The 17343-nt window shown below is 36.6% G+C and overlaps 1 protein-coding gene across 1 annotated transcript in view; it reads right to left on the bottom strand.

Moving 5' to 3' along the window:
- spag17 (sperm associated antigen 17) overlaps nt 1-17343 on the bottom strand; it is a 164571-nt gene that overhangs the window by 80233 nt on the left and 66995 nt on the right. Inside the window, exons 20-22 of the mRNA XM_039743723.1 lie at nt 15844-15941; nt 13498-13758; nt 2403-2514 (exon numbers count right to left, since the gene is read on the bottom strand). Of these exons, the coding sequence (XP_039599657.1) occupies nt 2403-2514; nt 13498-13758; nt 15844-15941 (471 nt within the window). The remainder of the gene's footprint in view (nt 1-2402; nt 2515-13497; nt 13759-15843; nt 15942-17343) is intronic.

Raw genomic sequence — 17343 nt, 5'->3', positions numbered from 1 at the left:
GAAAAGGAGTGGAAAGTAGCAATGCAGAGAATTCACTTGAGCTCCATATGCGCATAGCATACAATTATACAACTCAAAATTATATATCGAGCATATCTATCTCGACTAAAACTCTCCAAAATGTTTCCAGGGCATGATCTAACCTGCGAACGTTACAACCAAGTCCCAGCCTCACTGGGTCACATGTTCTGGGCCTGCACCAAATTAACATTATTCTGGACTAAAATTTTACCTTTCAGACAGCCTTGGACTCACAATCCCTCCTAACCCATTAACAGCTGTGTTTTGGGTTCTTCCAGAGGGGCTTAAAGTGGAGAAGGACAAACAAATTGTGATTGCATTCACTACACTCTTGGCACGCAGACTCATTCTGATAAACTGGAAGAACCCAAACTCTCCTCTTTTAAGTCAGTGGGAAACCGATGTGTTATACTATTTGAAATTGGAAAAAATCAAATACTCAGTTAGAGGATCCGTACAGACTTTTTTCAAAACACGGCAGAATCTAATCAGTAATATCTTAAAATAAGCTCATAAAGCACAGAGAATTTATTAATTTAGGTATGTTTACAAGCCTTAAATTTCACGCCGTTTGGCTTGCTCTCTCTCTCAGGGGTGGGGATCGATCTGTCCTTAACTCAATTTTTCTTTTTGTAAAAACTTAATTGTTTTGTATGGATTGCACTAAAATTAATAAAAAACTGTGAAACCCATCACAGACAGACAGATAGATGGATGGATTTTGTTTTTTTTATTTATTTTACATGAGAAATTCCTCAACATACATGAGAAAGTAAGAAAAACATACATCCTGAACTAAAATTTCAAAGTCCACTCCTGACCTACAGTATATAAATAAAAATCCTGTGCCATTATTGTGATTTCCTAAAGCTTTACAAAAAGTATTTCTATAGAAATTCCACCAACCCAAAGTAAAGGACATATTGCTGAAAACAGGATATAAGAAAATAGTAAATTTTTCCAAGACTGAAGCATAAAATCATTCAGTACAACATTGGGAATGCTTTGCTATCTTAGGACCCACATGACTTGCTGCTATTAAAGGAAACGTTAATTCTGGATTTAATTGTAAAGGAATGTACTAAAGTTAAAACTCGTGCAAACATGGAACATGAAGTGAGACATGAAAGAATCATGCCATAACTACAAGCAAGCCTACAACATAACTGCTGAAGATAAACCAACTCAATACTGTGGAATTGTAAGCAACATAAATGTCTAAACCTAAATTGCATACTGTAACATGAAGAGCCATTTAAACTATTACATCACTATATGACATAACAACAGCAAACAGAGTTTAGATAATCATTGCAGTCTAAGGATTTGCAACTTGTTAAAAAGCTGTGGTTATTTTGTCATGGCACATTTGAATTTCCCATTAGAACTTAATGTTGAATTTTGTTTTAGTTACTTGTTTAGACGTGCAGTCAGAAGTTGGATGGTGTTTAGCATCTGTGCATCTACTTGGTGGTGTTATTTAGATTTGTTGATTCAGGTGTTTTAAGCACTGAAATCTGCATCTCCTTTGGCTCTTCCTTATCAGTTCTCTTAACGGTAGTCCTTTTGACGGAGGGTGACATACTGTATCGTTTACTTCAAATGCATATTTTGCAGTTCATATTTTCATGAAAATAGCTGTCAATTCTTTCAAGATCACATCGACTCCTATACTATTGTCATAATGCTGAACAACAGAGATCACACACAGCATCTGTAATAGAATATCGTTCACATTTACCATTCGTGCAATCTTGCCAATGAGCGTTAAGGTATAATGTGATGGTATAGAAAGTTTTTTCCCATGCATCAGGTTATGTTTATTTTTAAAACTTGTTATGTTTATTTTTAAAATATGCAATGTGCGCTCTGCACACTTGACAAACATGTCTAATAGGGTTTTTAGGAGACTCTTTGACTGTAGATGGTTCATCGTAAACAGAAGCTTGCTCTCTGTTGGATCAAATTAATGTAAGTATCTGTGATCTTTGCAGATCTTTACATTCAATTAGCCATCCAATTGTCCCCACCCAGTATTAAACAAAATTCATTCATGATTGTCTCCAGATGTATATATTATATATATATTAGAGTGATTAGAGAATGTGCACACCTTTCCTTGGGTAAAACAGCAATGTAAACATCATTAATTTTTAAAATTATTTTACAATAGCTATAATATTTGCAATGTGTTTTATTATAAATGAATCATGTTTGAATTTTTATATTTAATTATGTAATTTATTAAGTAGGTAATTAATGAACTAACTGAATTATTATTCTTTATAGTAAAGAACATTTGGTTAGTTTTCCAAAAAATTAAATTTCCAAATATAATATATAAAATATAATATCTTGTACATTATATATTACAAAATTACCTTGGATGAAGTTTATGCGTTCTATCTTTATTCTTCCTCCATCTGTGGGAAAGAGATTTCGAATTTGACCAGAAACTTGAATTAGCTCATTTCCCATATTGTATCCTGTGAACTTAAAAAAGGCACATTTTTAACAATATTTAGTACAATGCCTATGTTGAGTTTGCAACAATATTATTAGTTTGTATTCTTAATGATAGCAACTAAAATTAAAGCTAAAAGTAAAAAATCATGACTAAATATGTAAGCATGTTTTTTCCAACACAGGAATCACATTAGGGTGGTGACATACCTCAGTATTAACCACTCGGTGCAGAATTTAATTTTTGCAGTGTTCATGTGGGGAGCAACAAATGGATACATTTATTGTCTATTTTTACACATAGACCTACTCCATACTTTTAGTTGTTATATCCAATATAATAATAATAATAATTCATTACATTTATATAGCGCTTTTCTCAGTACTCAAAGCGCTATCCACACGGGGAGGAACTGGGAATCTTCCACAGTCTCCTTACTGCAAAGCAGCAGCACTACAATATTATATATATATATATATATATATATATATATATATATATATATATATATATATATATATATATATATATATATATATATATATATATATACTAGCAGAATACCAGCTTGCAGGAGAAGTAGTTGTTAAAGAAGTTATGAAAAGAAAAGCAAACATTTTAAAAATAACGTAAGATGATTGTTAATGTAATTGGTTTGTCATTGATATAAGTGTTGTTGTCATATCTGTCATATCTATCTATTTATATCTATCTATTTATATATATCTGTGTTTGTGTATATATATATATACCTGCGCTTGGCAGCGGAGAAGTAAAAAGAAAAGGAAACATTTTAATAATAACGTAACATGATTGACAATGTAATTGTTTTGTCATTGTCATGAGTGTTGCTGGCATATATATATATATATATATATATATATATATATATACATATACACACACATACATATATATACACATACTGTATATATACACACACACATATATACATACTGTATATACAACATATACATATCTACATATATACTGTATATACACATATATATACAAATCTACATATATATATCTACATATATATATATATTAGGTGGGACTCGATTAAAAAATTAATCCAATTAATTAGAGGCTGTGTAAGAATTAATCTTGATTAATCGTATGTAATCGACACGTAAATTTGCCCCAAATCGCAAATGTTTTTTTTTTTTTTATTTAAAACGGTTTTAGTGGGCGACAGAATCAAATAATAGACATGGACATGAATATTGTAAACTGAAGCTGTTTTAATTTCTGAAAAAAAAGCTTTTAAACTGCATTTGAATTCAAAACAGAAACAAAAATATCATCCCTGGTTAAAATTGGGCAGACTTAAAAATAAAGTGGTAGTTTAAGTACTTTAAGTACATTTTCAGAATAGTATTGTCTTTAAATAATAATAACCAAAATTTCACCATAAAGTGCAGTTTTTCTTCTTAAAAAATAAGTCAGAAACATAAAAGGTAATTTGACCAGCTTACTCTTTAAACTCTGAGTAACATTAGCCAAAATTATTTTGTACATTAGGCTAAAACAGTGTGATCATTGAACATTTTGTAATTAGATGTATTTAGAATTACTAACGGTCACGGAAGTCCAATGATCCCCAGTAAGAGCCACAAAGTCCGCTTTCTGTAATGCATCTAATTTTGCTTGCTTTTCAGTGTGCACAAAACCATGCTTTTATCAAGGCTTCGCGGGTAGTCGAAATGATCAGTCGTAGGAACGCGCTTTATTCCGACTCTAACATTTTTGTAGCTGTGATGTGTGCATCAGTGTAATGGATGTACCAGGAAATCATGCATTGACAAAAGTTCCGTTTGCTTGGAATTGAAAGTGTGATTAAATGCGTTATTTTTTAACGCGTTATGGAGTACATGCATCGAAGCTTCTCAGCTGTGCTTGTGCTAAGAAAGGGAAAATTTTAAAATAACGTAACATGATTCTGCGTTAACCTAATATTTTTTCATACGTCCCAAACCAAGGAGATGCGAAGGTAAAATGAATCGGGTAGCGCGTACATAGTCAGTACATCCCTCTCGGGAATCGAACCTCGAATGTCGGCTTAGAGGCTTAAGACTCTACAATTAGCCACAGCGTGTGGCTTGTCTATGCTAAAGTATGTATTGTAGATCGGGGTATATATATACATTTATATATATACCCGTGTATCGCAGTGGAGAAGTAGAAGTTATGAAAAAGAAAGGGAACATTTTAAAAATAACGTAACATGATTGTCAATATACAGTAATTGTTTTGTGAGTGTTATTGAATGTTGCTGTCATCAAGGATTTGATTATCATTATTTCTTTCAATCAGGCTCGTATTTGTAGGATGTGTTCAAGTTACATTCCGTGTTTGTCAATCGCTGTAAAGATAAGAGGTTTCATTCATCGATTAGTTCCTTACTGCATCAATAAACAGCTCGTCTTCCTTTTATCTGTGATGTGACAAACTGCATGCACGGGTTTTTTTTCGCTGTCTTCCTTTAGCGGGACATTCACTTTTTCCACCGTGTGCTTTGTTTCCGCAGTAGCTGCACTTATGAATATGATTGTATGTATAAGACGCTTCATATTTTTTTGCTGCCTTCTCAATTGTGTAATTCGGTTTTTGTTCAGCACTCTTTGGAACTGTTGCTTTTGTCTGCGCATGCGCCAGTTCACGTGAGCCGCTTGGTGTTCTTGCATCGAAGGTTCCCAGCTGTACTGGTGCCATCTCGTAATGTCAGCTAAGACCCGCACTTAAAAGTTTCTCTTGCAGTTTCAATGAGTTTGTGCCAAACACCACCCTGACCATGTCATCTTCCTTTGCATAAGCACAGTCCTTCACACGTGAATATTTACCGGCAGTGTTTGTATTGGATTGCCGCTGATGGACGGCCTTATATGGGCAGGCACTAAATTACAAACGCTAGTGGCAGCCTGTCTATGAACTTAATTTAATATAAACTTACGGTTCACGCCGTGCTTTGTTTCCGCAGTAGCTGTACTTATGAATATGCTTGTATGCATCATTTGCTTCATAATGTTTTTCTGCCTTCTCAATTGTGAAATGGCGTTTTGTGCTCATCGCTGTTTGAGTTCTTCCTTGTTCTCTACGTACTTACGTAGGAGGCGTGATGATGTCACACTAAACTCCGCCCGCCATCTCCAACTCAAGACTCCATTACATTATATGGGAAAAATAGCTTCCAGTTATGACCCTTATGCGTAGAATTTCGAAATGAAACCTGCCCAACTTTTGTAAGTAAGCTGTAAGGAATAAGCCTGCCAAATTTCAGCCTTCTACCTACACGGGAAGTTGGAGAATTAGTGATGAGTCAGTGAGTGAGTGAGTGAGTCAGTGAGTGAGTGAGGGCTTTGCCTTTTATTAGTATAGAGATATATATATATATATATATATACAGTACAGGCCAAAAGTTTGGACACACCTCCTCATTCAATGTGTTTTCTTTATTTTCATGACCATTTACATTGGTAGATTCTCATTGAAGGCATCAAAACTATGAATGAACACATGTGGAGTTATGTACTTAACAAAAAAAGGTGAAATAACTGAAAACATGTTTTATATTCTAGTTTCTTCAAAATAGCCACCCTTTGCACTGATCACTGCTTTGCACACTCTTGGCATTCTCTCGACGAGCTTCAACAGGTAGTCACCGGAAATGGTTTATGAAAATAAAGGAAACACATTGAATGAGGAGGTGTGTCCAAACCTTTGGCCTGTACTGTGTATATATATATATATATATATATATATATATATATATATATATATATACAGTGGTACCCGGATAGAGGTGGTACCCAGCCGGGATGCCCGAGAAGACCGGAGGAGGACTTGTGCCTCCTCCAGACCTCGAGGGGGCAATTGCCCTGGGAGCTGCGGGTAAAGAGCTGGGAAGCTCGACCATGTAGGGACCCAGGGTTACCGCCAGGGGGACCCCAATACTTGGAAGACCCTGGACCTCATCACTTCCGCCACACCAGGAAGTGCTGGGTGGAAGAGGAACAGGGACACCCAGAGTGCTTCTGGGGAGACAGCCGGCACTTCTGCCACACTGGGGCATGTTGGTGGGAGATTGCCGGGAACACACCTGGAACACATCCGGGTGCTTATTTAAAGGGGCCGCCTCGCTTCAGAGAGGGCCTAGAGTAGGGTGGAAGAGTGGACAAGGTCTCTGGAGGAGGTAGGAGGCGGCCTGAAGAAGAAAACAGAGAGAAGGCATTGTGTTGGCCTGGACTGAGGGGTATTGGGGCTTGTGAGCATTAACTTTTGTAAAGAACAATGGAAAATAAATGTGTGTGGGGTAATACTAACGTGTCTGCCTGTCTGTGTCCGGGGCAATGTCCACAATATATATATCTATACTAATAAAAGGCAAAGCCCTCACTGACTCCCTCACTCACTCACTGACTCACTCACTCATCACTAATTCTCCAACTTACGCGTAACGGTCATAACGGTCAACAACATCCGCCATGTTGAACTTTCTTATTCATGGCCCCATCTTCACAAAATTTGGTAGGCGGCTTCCCTGCGCTAACCGAAACCAATGTACGTACTTAGTTCGGTGGTGTGACGCCGTTGTCAGCCGCCATATTGAACTTTCTAACGTCACTAATTCTCCAACTTCCCGTGTAGGTAGAAGGCTGAAATTTGGTACTTATTTCGGTGGTATGATGCCACGGTCGGCCGCCATATTGAACTTTTAAACGGTCTTTGTTACTTATTGGCCCATCTTTAAGAAATTTGGTACGCGGGTTACCAACGCTAACTGAATCCTACTTATGTACATATATACGTCCATAGCCTGCAGCTCGGTCATCGTGTGAGGCGGCGTTGGGTTGCCCATCCCAACGCCTCCCACGTTGTTGGCTGCCCCTTGCTATATAAGGCCTCTGTCGCTCCAGTCTCTACATTCCCTTCCTTGCTTCGCCACGGGATTCATGTCTCTCTGCTGATAACTACAGCCTTTTTATTTAATCCAAGGCTTCTCCGCTGTTTTATTGTTCATTTATTACGATTATAGTTATTGTGTAGGTATTTTACTTTACATTGTTCAGGTACCCATTTCCTTTATCATTCCAACCGTACCCGCATTAACATGTCTATCGAGGTGATCACCATCGATCAAAGAACTGTCACTTACCGAGTGGTTTCTATGCCCGGAGATGCCACCTACCTTTTCCATTCTCTTTGTTCCATATTGCACGGCCATATCAGGCTCACTCTTGATATCCGGAGGAACATTGTGTCTTATGTATTGAATGACTGGGACAGGTTTAAAGTGTGGACTGATGACGGTACAGGAGATAATTATACTACACAGGAGCACTATAAGAGTGAAATGCTTAAGCCCTTCACCTATGCATCTGCATGTGAGTTGATGTTAGTGAGTGAGTGAGTGACTTGACAACCGCCAATGCCTCTTAAACATCTTAGATTCACAGGTGACGATTTCAGTAGTGGACACTTTGATGTTTATAAATGTTTAAACTCTCAAAAGCTGAATGTGAAGTTATCAATAAAACTGGTTGTATACTTACAATGCTTGACAGATGCCGAATGTCTCTTCAACACAAGTCCTACAAATACTGTCGTAATTGAAACAAACCATGAAACTCAAACCGATTATGACAGCAGCAATCCAAGCTGTGAGATTTGAAACAAGATTACTGTTCACATTGCCAACTGTACGTTGCTTGCTTAAGAGTAATTATTATAGTTATAAATTATAATAATTATTGGTATATTTTCCCTCAGTTTAAAAAGGTTTAATTTTCTTCTTAATGAAAATTTTAAGGCAGTACTTCGCTGCTGCGAAGCGCGGGTATTTTGCTAGTATATATATATATATATATATATATATATATATATATATATATACTAATAAAAGGCAAAGCCCTCACTGACTGACTGACTCATCACTAATTTTCCAACTTCCCGTGTAGCTAGAAGGCTGAAATTTGGCAGGCTCATTCCTTACAGCTTACTTACAAAAGTTGGGTTTCATTTTGAAATTCTACGCGTAATGGTCATATTACGTGAACTGACTGTCAATGCAGTGCATAGAAAACCAGGAAGACCTCCAAAAAGCGCTTAAGAAAACATGCATTATATAATTGAGAAGGCAGCGAAACAATAAGAAGCGAGCGAGTGACATATACTACCATATTCATGAGTGCTGTACTTCGGAAAGAAAGCAAGGTGTAAACCTAAACTTTAAATTAAGTTCATAGACAGGTTGCCGCTGGCGTTTCTCATGCCCACGGGTAATGCGGGATACAAGTTTAATGAGAGGATGCAGGATATAAACGAGAGTTTTGATCACTTTGTAACTAAGTTAGAATTGCAGGTGAAGGGGTGTGCTTATGCAAATTCCGAGAGACTGTGTTTGTGGGGGATTGACAGTTAAGGCAGGTGGGGGAGTCACATCTTTATCTCCCCTCCCATTTACCTCATTTTGCTCTGAGCTGAGCTCCGCGGCTAACGCCATCTTCCGAAGCAACTTCACACTGCCACCAAATACTCACAGAAAAATCCACAAGTTAATACACACGCTGTCTCTAAAGTTTCTCCACACTGAATCCTCCAGGCACTACTTACAAAAGGTTACATTGACAATCGTATTACGCTATTTTTAAAATCTTTCCTTTTCTTAGCACAAGCACAACTGAGAAGCTTCGATGCATATGCTCCATAACGCGTTAAAAAATAATGCATTTAATCACACTTTGCATTACAAGCAAAGGGGAACTTTTGTCAATGCATGATTTCCTGGTACACCGATTACATTGATCAGTGCATTTTACCCTCGCACCCTCTTGGTTTAAGAAGAAGTATGAAAAAATATGAGGTTAACACAGAAAAACAGATCACCAGTTCAAGCTTTATGAATAATCGATTCGCCATCAATAATTGTTTTGGTAAAGCCATACTCAGTGTAATCCTCCTTCCATTTTATAATTTTTCTGCCACTAGCCATGATTAAATGAGCGGTAAAAAGTAAGAGCTAAGCGAGGGTGACTTATTTAGGCAGGCATATATATGACAGCAACACTGATGACAATGTCAATCATGTTACGTTATTATTAAAATGTTTCCTTTTCTTTTTCATTACTTCTTTAACACACTACATCTCCGCTGCGAGGGGCGGGTATTTTGATATATATATATATCATATAATATATGAATGACCTCCAAAGAGCGCTGAGACTTTTGATATCATGAACGTGTCTGCAAAAACTGTGGTCTCCTGCCCAGCAAAAGTCGAGCAGCCAGAGCGCGTGCATAGCTGTACCGGCCTTTGAGACGCTGACTGCGCTTCTGCCTTAAGTCAAAGTGAGCACTTTTGATTTTTTTCATCCTCCCCCTGAGTTATAGCCCAGACAAGTGCAAACACGTGACCCCTTTTCTACATTGCGGCAAACTAATATTAAGGCGATTCGCATTTTCTTTTGCACGTATACGATTATGAGGTCGTCAGCTCGGATTATGAAGACACGCACACGAGTGGAGGACTGACAGTGCCATCACAGCCGATTAATGGCAGGGACGTCTCACCAGTCTACACAAGACCCACGCGACTGTCCCCAAAAGGTGATCATAACGTCCAGCGAACACATCTCTCTATACTATATAAAAGAAAAAGGCAACTTTCCTTTCTTTACACCTTTTTCCTTTTATCCCAAACCAAAGCCTTTCTCTCTTAACACTGCAGAGGACACAAAACTAATTTTCTTTAATTGCTGGTAATGCCGGTAAGGCACATTACCAGAGGCAGAAATTTGAACGTTCACATAGAAAATGTCATTTTTATACCACAGCCGTCGTGTAGCGCCTTTCAAAAGGGATCTACTACCGAGAGATGATCCATATACAGTACATTTTAGCTGCTGTTAGTACTACTTACCTGTTGTGTTACAAAATCTTTAAAATGTAGTTTACCCGCAACCACTCCAGTAGTGCTCAATGTACCTGTACTTCTTGAAACCAGGACGGACGCCCCCTTGTAGTCTGGAGGAGGAACAAGCCCTCCTCTGGTCCTCCTGGGACCACACGGGATATTCCGGCATCGGGGCACCGCCTGGCTGGGCTTCCAAGCCTTTTACCCGAGGCCCCCAACATAACCAGGACGGACGCCCCCTCTCGGTCTGGAGGAGGCACAAGCCATCCTCTGGTCATCCTGGGCGTCCCAGCTGGACCACAATATATATATATATATATATATATATATATATATATATATATATATATATATAGATATGAGAACAACACTTATATCAATGACAAAACAATTACATCAACAATCATGTTACGTTATTTTAAAAATTTTTCCTTTTCTTTTTCATACCTTCTTTAACACACTACTTCTCAGCTGCGAATCGCGGGTATTCTGCTAGTATATATATACACACCAGTGCTCGGCATAAATGAGTACACCACACTACATTTGTCAGAAAACCTTTAGTTTCCTTTCAGTATCAACATTTTCTATGAGATACTGTACTACAAAATACTCCCACAAATGTGGGCCATTGATTGCAAACAAGATTTGTTAATTTGCACACACAAAAAAGTGATTTTCCTAACAAATTCATTCAAGCCCATGTTGCAAAAATGAGTACACCCCAATTATATTCTTAGGGGAAAAGCCACACTTAAGACTACAAAATTCTAATTAACAGGCATTCAACTACAGGTGAGTCTAATGATTCATTTAAGAGGTGTCCAGCAGACAGGTGACTATAAAAGGACATTACTTAACAAAGAAAAGCCCTTCATTTTTATGTTGTCAGCAATGGGTCCACATGGAAGAGAAATGTCAAAAAATCTGAGAAAGGAAATCATTACTTTACACAAAAAAGGTGAGGGCTACAAGAAGATCAGCAAAGCTTTACATATCAGTCAAAATACTGTAGCAAAAGTGATCCAAAAATTTAAGAAAGATTGAAGTGCAACCATCTTACAGAGACGTCCAGGCTGTCCACGGATGTTAGCATCTCGACAGGAGCGTCTTTTGATGAGAAGGGTTGAAGAAAATCGGCATGCAAGTTCACTGCAGTTAGCTAAAGCAGTAGACAGCCAAACTGGAGTGACCGTTTCCCGTGACACCATACACTGCAGAGGAATGGCATGCATGGGTATCGTCCACCAAGGAAGCCTCTCCTAAAGCCCATGCACAAAAAAGCACGCCTAGAATTTGCTAGGGCACATGCTGAAAAAGATAAAGACTACTGGGATTCTATACTCTGGAGTGATGAGACAAAGATCACTGTTTTTGGAACTAATGGTTTCAAAACTGTATGGCGTTGTAAAGGCGAGGATTTCAAAGAAAAATGCATGGTGACAACAGAGAAACATGGTGGTGGCAGTGTCCTTATGTGGGGCTGCATGAGTGCTGCTAGTGTTGGGGAGCTGCATTTCATTGATGGTATCATGATGTCAACAATGTACTGCACTATACTGAAGGAGAAGATGCTGCCATCACTCCGTGCACTTGGTCGTCGTGCAGTTTTCCAACACGACAATGATCCAAAACACACATCTAAAGCTACTGTTGCATTTCTGAAGAAGAACAGGGTGAAGGTGATTGAATGGCCAAGTATGTCTCCTGATCTGAACCCAATCGAACAGCTGTGAGGAATTCAGAAGTGACAAATTGAGCATCACTCTCCATCCAACATCCATGCTCTAAAAAAAGTTATTCTTGAAGAATGGAAAAAGATAGATGTTGCAATATGTCGCCAATTTGTTTATTCCATGCCTAGAAGACTTGGTGTTGTCCTTAAAAATCACGGTGGTCATACAAAATACTAGATGTAGTAGTTTTTGTTGCGGGGTGTATTCATTTTTGCTTCAACCAATTTGAGTAAAACTGAAGATTTTGTGATCTAAGTTATATTATTAACCTTAATTTCATGTTATGGAGTTAAACAAGTGTTCAACAAAACTCAGCCTTGTGAAAATTTTGGAAATTGTTCTTTTGTTCATTGAGCTACTGATTAAATTCGTACTTTTTAAAGGGGGTGTACTCATTTATGCTGACCACTATATATATATATATATATATATATATATATATATATACTGTATATATAAAACATATATATCTGAGAAGAAATATTTGTTGGCGTTCAAAATTCACATCAGACTGGAGTTTGTGTTAGGCTGCTGTCAACAAATCTTGGGAATTTGCCATACATCTGTAATGTAATCTTTAAGTGTGTTTTGACTTTTGAGTCATGTAATAATGACAGTAGCTATATGTGCATCAATCCATTTTCTGAATCTGTTAATTCAATTTTCAGGATACAGTGAAAGCAATTGTACAAAAGCAAAATCTCTGTTTATCACAAGACAGGAGAGTGTTGTAATAGGCCTGAAAGAGAATGAATGGTGTAATATTAAATAGGGGGATTTTCAGAGAATTGTTTTTGAGTTAGTACAGTTGGAGGACCACAAAGTGTCACATATAATATTTTGTCTTTTGCTTATAAACAGTGTGGTATGCGTGAAGGGAGGTTTTATGCGGTAAATATATGGAAGTACACCTGGTTAAAATTTCCTATTTAAATTCGTTCAATGTTAAATAGCATTTGTGCCTTTACTGAAAACACAGAAAAGATCTCACCATAAATATCATAAACAATTTGCTGTGTTATTACTTTTTGTTGACTAAAAATTTCCATGCCATATTAAAAGAAAAATAAAAAGTTTTGAACAGATCCATGAAGCAAGAATTAGATTTTCTTCCAATTTCAAATAGTATAGAACATCTATTACCCACTTACTTATAAAAGGCAGGTGGGGATTCTTCCAGTTAAGCAAGATAAGTCTATGTGCTTGTAGTGTGGTATAGGCTATTATAATCAATTTGTCCTTAAAGCTCATCTGGAAGTACACCAGCTTTACAGCAGGGAGTAAAAATATCATCTTACTTTTTAGAAAGGTTTAGAAAGTGAATAAAGTAACAAAATATACACAAAACCCTTTCATTGACTTACTTTGTACACCTGTTCAGGTAGTAATGAAGCAGTTGGCTCATGAATTACAATTGCAGGCTCTGGAGTTTTTGGATCGTCTTTGCTTTTATCTCTTGGAGATTTTTTTGAATTTGCCGTTATAACACTATCACTGGATTCTGACCGATCCTTGCTTTTCTCTTTTCCCTTCTTCTCAGCAGATTTGCCTCTTTTGTCTTTGTCTTTCTTTACTTTTTTAAATATCTCCTCCTCTTTCAGGCGATCCTGCTCGTCCTTCCAAGCCTATTGCAAAATAAAGTAAAATAAAATAAAAACCAACAAATTTACAATCAAGCCACAATGCTATATAAAACATGAATAATTCACTGTCAATATAATAACCAGTAGTATCTCTGCATTTAGGGCAATTGGGACACTGCTTCCTATCTTCCAGCTGTTGTATAAAAGTGAAATACAGTAAGTAGTAAACTCATCTCAATAATTTAATGCATTGTGAAAATATTCATAGAAAACTCAAGTTAGTCTTCATAATCCAATTTTTCTCATTTTATGGTTAATACAATTATTCATCTAGAAAAATATTTACTTTTGGATTTTGCTAAGTTCTGCTTTAAATGTTAATTTTCATGTTGGGGCTTGAAGGATAGAGCCTTTGAAGTGACTTATTGGTTGATTCTTTGTTATGAAATTTACAGGGTGCATGAACTTGTATATCTCACTATTTTGGTGTAGACATCATCATTATCATGAATCATGTTGACTTCTTGTGTACAATATGATATGGCACTGTGTCCATTGACCAAAAAAAAGTAATTTTATGAATATTAATTTGCACCTGTGTGATTTTTATAGCATTATTTATTATTTAAACTATATCATCATTGGTGCGAGTAGTTTAATATATTGTGAAACACAGTGTCTCTCCCTCTCTTCCTCATGTGAGATTTCTGATCTCATTCCTTGGCCACCATTCAGTGTTGCTTTTCCTGCTTTGATCTTCCATGGTTCCTCCCATGTACCTCCAATAATTTTTTTTTTTTGCCAGACCTACCACCTGTGCCTCCAATCACTTACTTGGGGTTAGAAGTATCCTACCCAAGATATCCAGTGGCCACATACAAAGGCCAATGGACTTAAGTAGAGGAGTGAGTCTTGTTATTCACTGACCCACACATATCATCTGCAAGGCTTCTCAAGGTGCCTGAGTAGAGTACAGTAGGCCTCAGCTATGTGTTGTTTATACTGGTAATTTTTTCCTTCAAATGTTAACATTTCTTTTAAGAAAGTATCACAATGACATGAATAGGGTTAATAAAACTACTAGATTTGAACTGAAATGATAAAGCCATATCCTGGACTACTAGTGAGATATGGTGACATTCACATTTTCAGCTATCCCTTATTATATGCAAAGTCTCTTTTTCACTTTTGTGCTAGTTAACCTTTTTGATCACTTCATGGTTGTTCTCGCAAACAACAATCATTGGGTACTTTGTGTGTCTACAATAATGTTAAATTCTGGTTGTCCTAGATGGTAACAATACTAAACTTTATGCACAAGCCTATGATTATTTTCCATTCTTTATTTATGATTGTTTTTACTTTTCTTTCAGTTGCAGCCATATTATTTTAGTAGTATCACTACTATTAGTAGTATCATTACTTTTACAACTATTTAAGATGATGGTACACATTTTTCAGTGTCCTAACTTTGGAAGAATGCTAATCAAACTGAATCATGTTACATTACTTAAGGAAAGGGACTTTTAGACTAGGAACAAACTTCTAGCTTTAACTTCTAGCAATGATTTCCATTTTTTGCTTTATTTGTGATCTGTAATGTTATTTTTTTATGTATATGACCACTGTTTGGCTATAGACTTCTTGCCCTTAAGGAAAGTCATTCAGCTTCTGTTCCTAAATAGAATTTTAAATAAATGTTACATATATATTAATTCAATAGAACTATTGGATAGAAGCAAGTCAAATCTCATTCTACTTAAACCACTATGACTAATCAAAGACATTAATAAGATTATATAGGCATAATTAAGGCAAGACTGTCAGGGAGCAGCTATTAACCCAATAAACTGTGTAAAGTTACTAGGAAAGTTGGAAAGATACATAAAACAACTTATCATATGATCAAACCTTCACCTTTCTTTAGGTGAGGCTGGAAGAAATTCTTTGATCTATATAAGCAATACTGAAGTATACATATGTATAAAACTGGCTATACACACTGTATACATCAAAATACAGAAAAATATGCATAAAATACATTAAACGTTCTTCACACTTAAAAACACATTTTAAATAATTTTCTATTCACATTTTAAATAATTTTCTATTTTAATTAATGATTACCTTAAGTGATCCTTCTCGAACAAAAGGACTTCGAATATTAAGAGGTTCAGGACTAACTTCTGTTTTGCTGGGCGGTCTAGATGGGGTGCCTTTACCACCTATGAGAGAAAACAGAAATTTAAGAAGTTCAGAAAATATTGAATATAAGAACATAAACTGTATGTTGCATTTATTGAGCAGATCAATTCTTTCACAGTTTTATTCCATAGACTAATGGCACATGTCAGAAGAAATGGATTACTGGTAAATATATAGATATCTTGTTAAAAGAGGTTTGCATTACTAATTCACAGAGTCACTTCTGGAAGTCTTAGGATTTGTGAATCTTCTCATTTTATTTATATTTTATACACTGTTTAATTTAGTTTGAAACACCCTATCTGTCATCTACCAGGTGCATTTTTTATCTACTGTATTAGTTTGGCACACTTAAAACATTAGCATACCAAATATGCTGATGAAAAAACTTGGGGCAGGTTTTTTTACTCTGCTGCTCTGTGTTTGGATTTACAGTTGCACTAAGAACACATTTTAAATGTTTCCCCACCACTCATGTTCCAATTCACTCATGAATCTGAGCCCCTTTATGCTAGAACTGTTAAGCATCCATCACAGCAAGCAAAGATTGGTTTCCTTTCTCATTAAAAATAATCTTTATATATAACACGCTACCGTGGCTATCCATTTGTCTGTCCAGGATTTAAAATCACCTGTTGCTCGCAAACCTTTTGACCTATTGACCTGAAATTTGGTACACATATACTATGTGATGTCTACTAACTGCTTTCGGGTGATGATTGACCTCCAAGGTTATTCCTATTTTTATTTTTATTTTATTTTATTGTAGAATCAACTCTCAGCAGCGGCCAGCAGGGTGGCTGTGTGGCGCATGCGTACTGGCGCCATTCTCATCCCTACCACCTTCGCCGTCACTTCCCCTACCTCTTCATATCTTAAATCATTCTTAAGTCTTTAATCTGCCTCAAGTGCCAACTTAAGTGAAAATTTAAAGGAAACGTACTAAGTAATAACACAAACACTGACTTAATCAGTTGTAATGAGAAAAGATGCCGACGAAAGAAGAGAAGAAGCGGGTCGCTAGAATGGAGAAAAGAAATGCTGCTCAGGAACCTCTGAGCAAACGAATGATAAACGTTCAGAGAAAGAGTATGAAAAGTATGAATGCTCAAGTCAAGTGTATTCACTGCACATTATCGTGCAGTGGGCCGTCACTGGTGGAAAACAATTACCATATTTCTGTTTTTTATTTTGTTAGTATAAAAAGCAGCATTTTAAAGTGTCTTTTCAATGTCATCAAGTCAGCTTAGCTACCTAAGCAAACAAGTATCTTCATACACAGTCTGTTTCTTACTTGGCTGCTGACTTGTCACATAAATTATTTGAAGTATAATGAGGCATAATGAAAACATAATTACTGTAAGTTTATCTATATTAACTTTTTGCTGCAAATGTAAAGATTAGAAAAAAGAAAACCTGTTG

Source organism: Polypterus senegalus, chromosome 2 (genome assembly GCF_016835505.1).
Source record: "Polypterus senegalus isolate Bchr_013 chromosome 2, ASM1683550v1, whole genome shotgun sequence".
In the NCBI taxonomy this organism is placed as follows: domain Eukaryota; kingdom Metazoa; phylum Chordata; class Cladistia; order Polypteriformes; family Polypteridae; genus Polypterus; species Polypterus senegalus.
The sequence above is the reverse complement of the archived record's forward strand: the minus strand, read 5'-3'. Positions and strand labels throughout refer to the sequence as shown.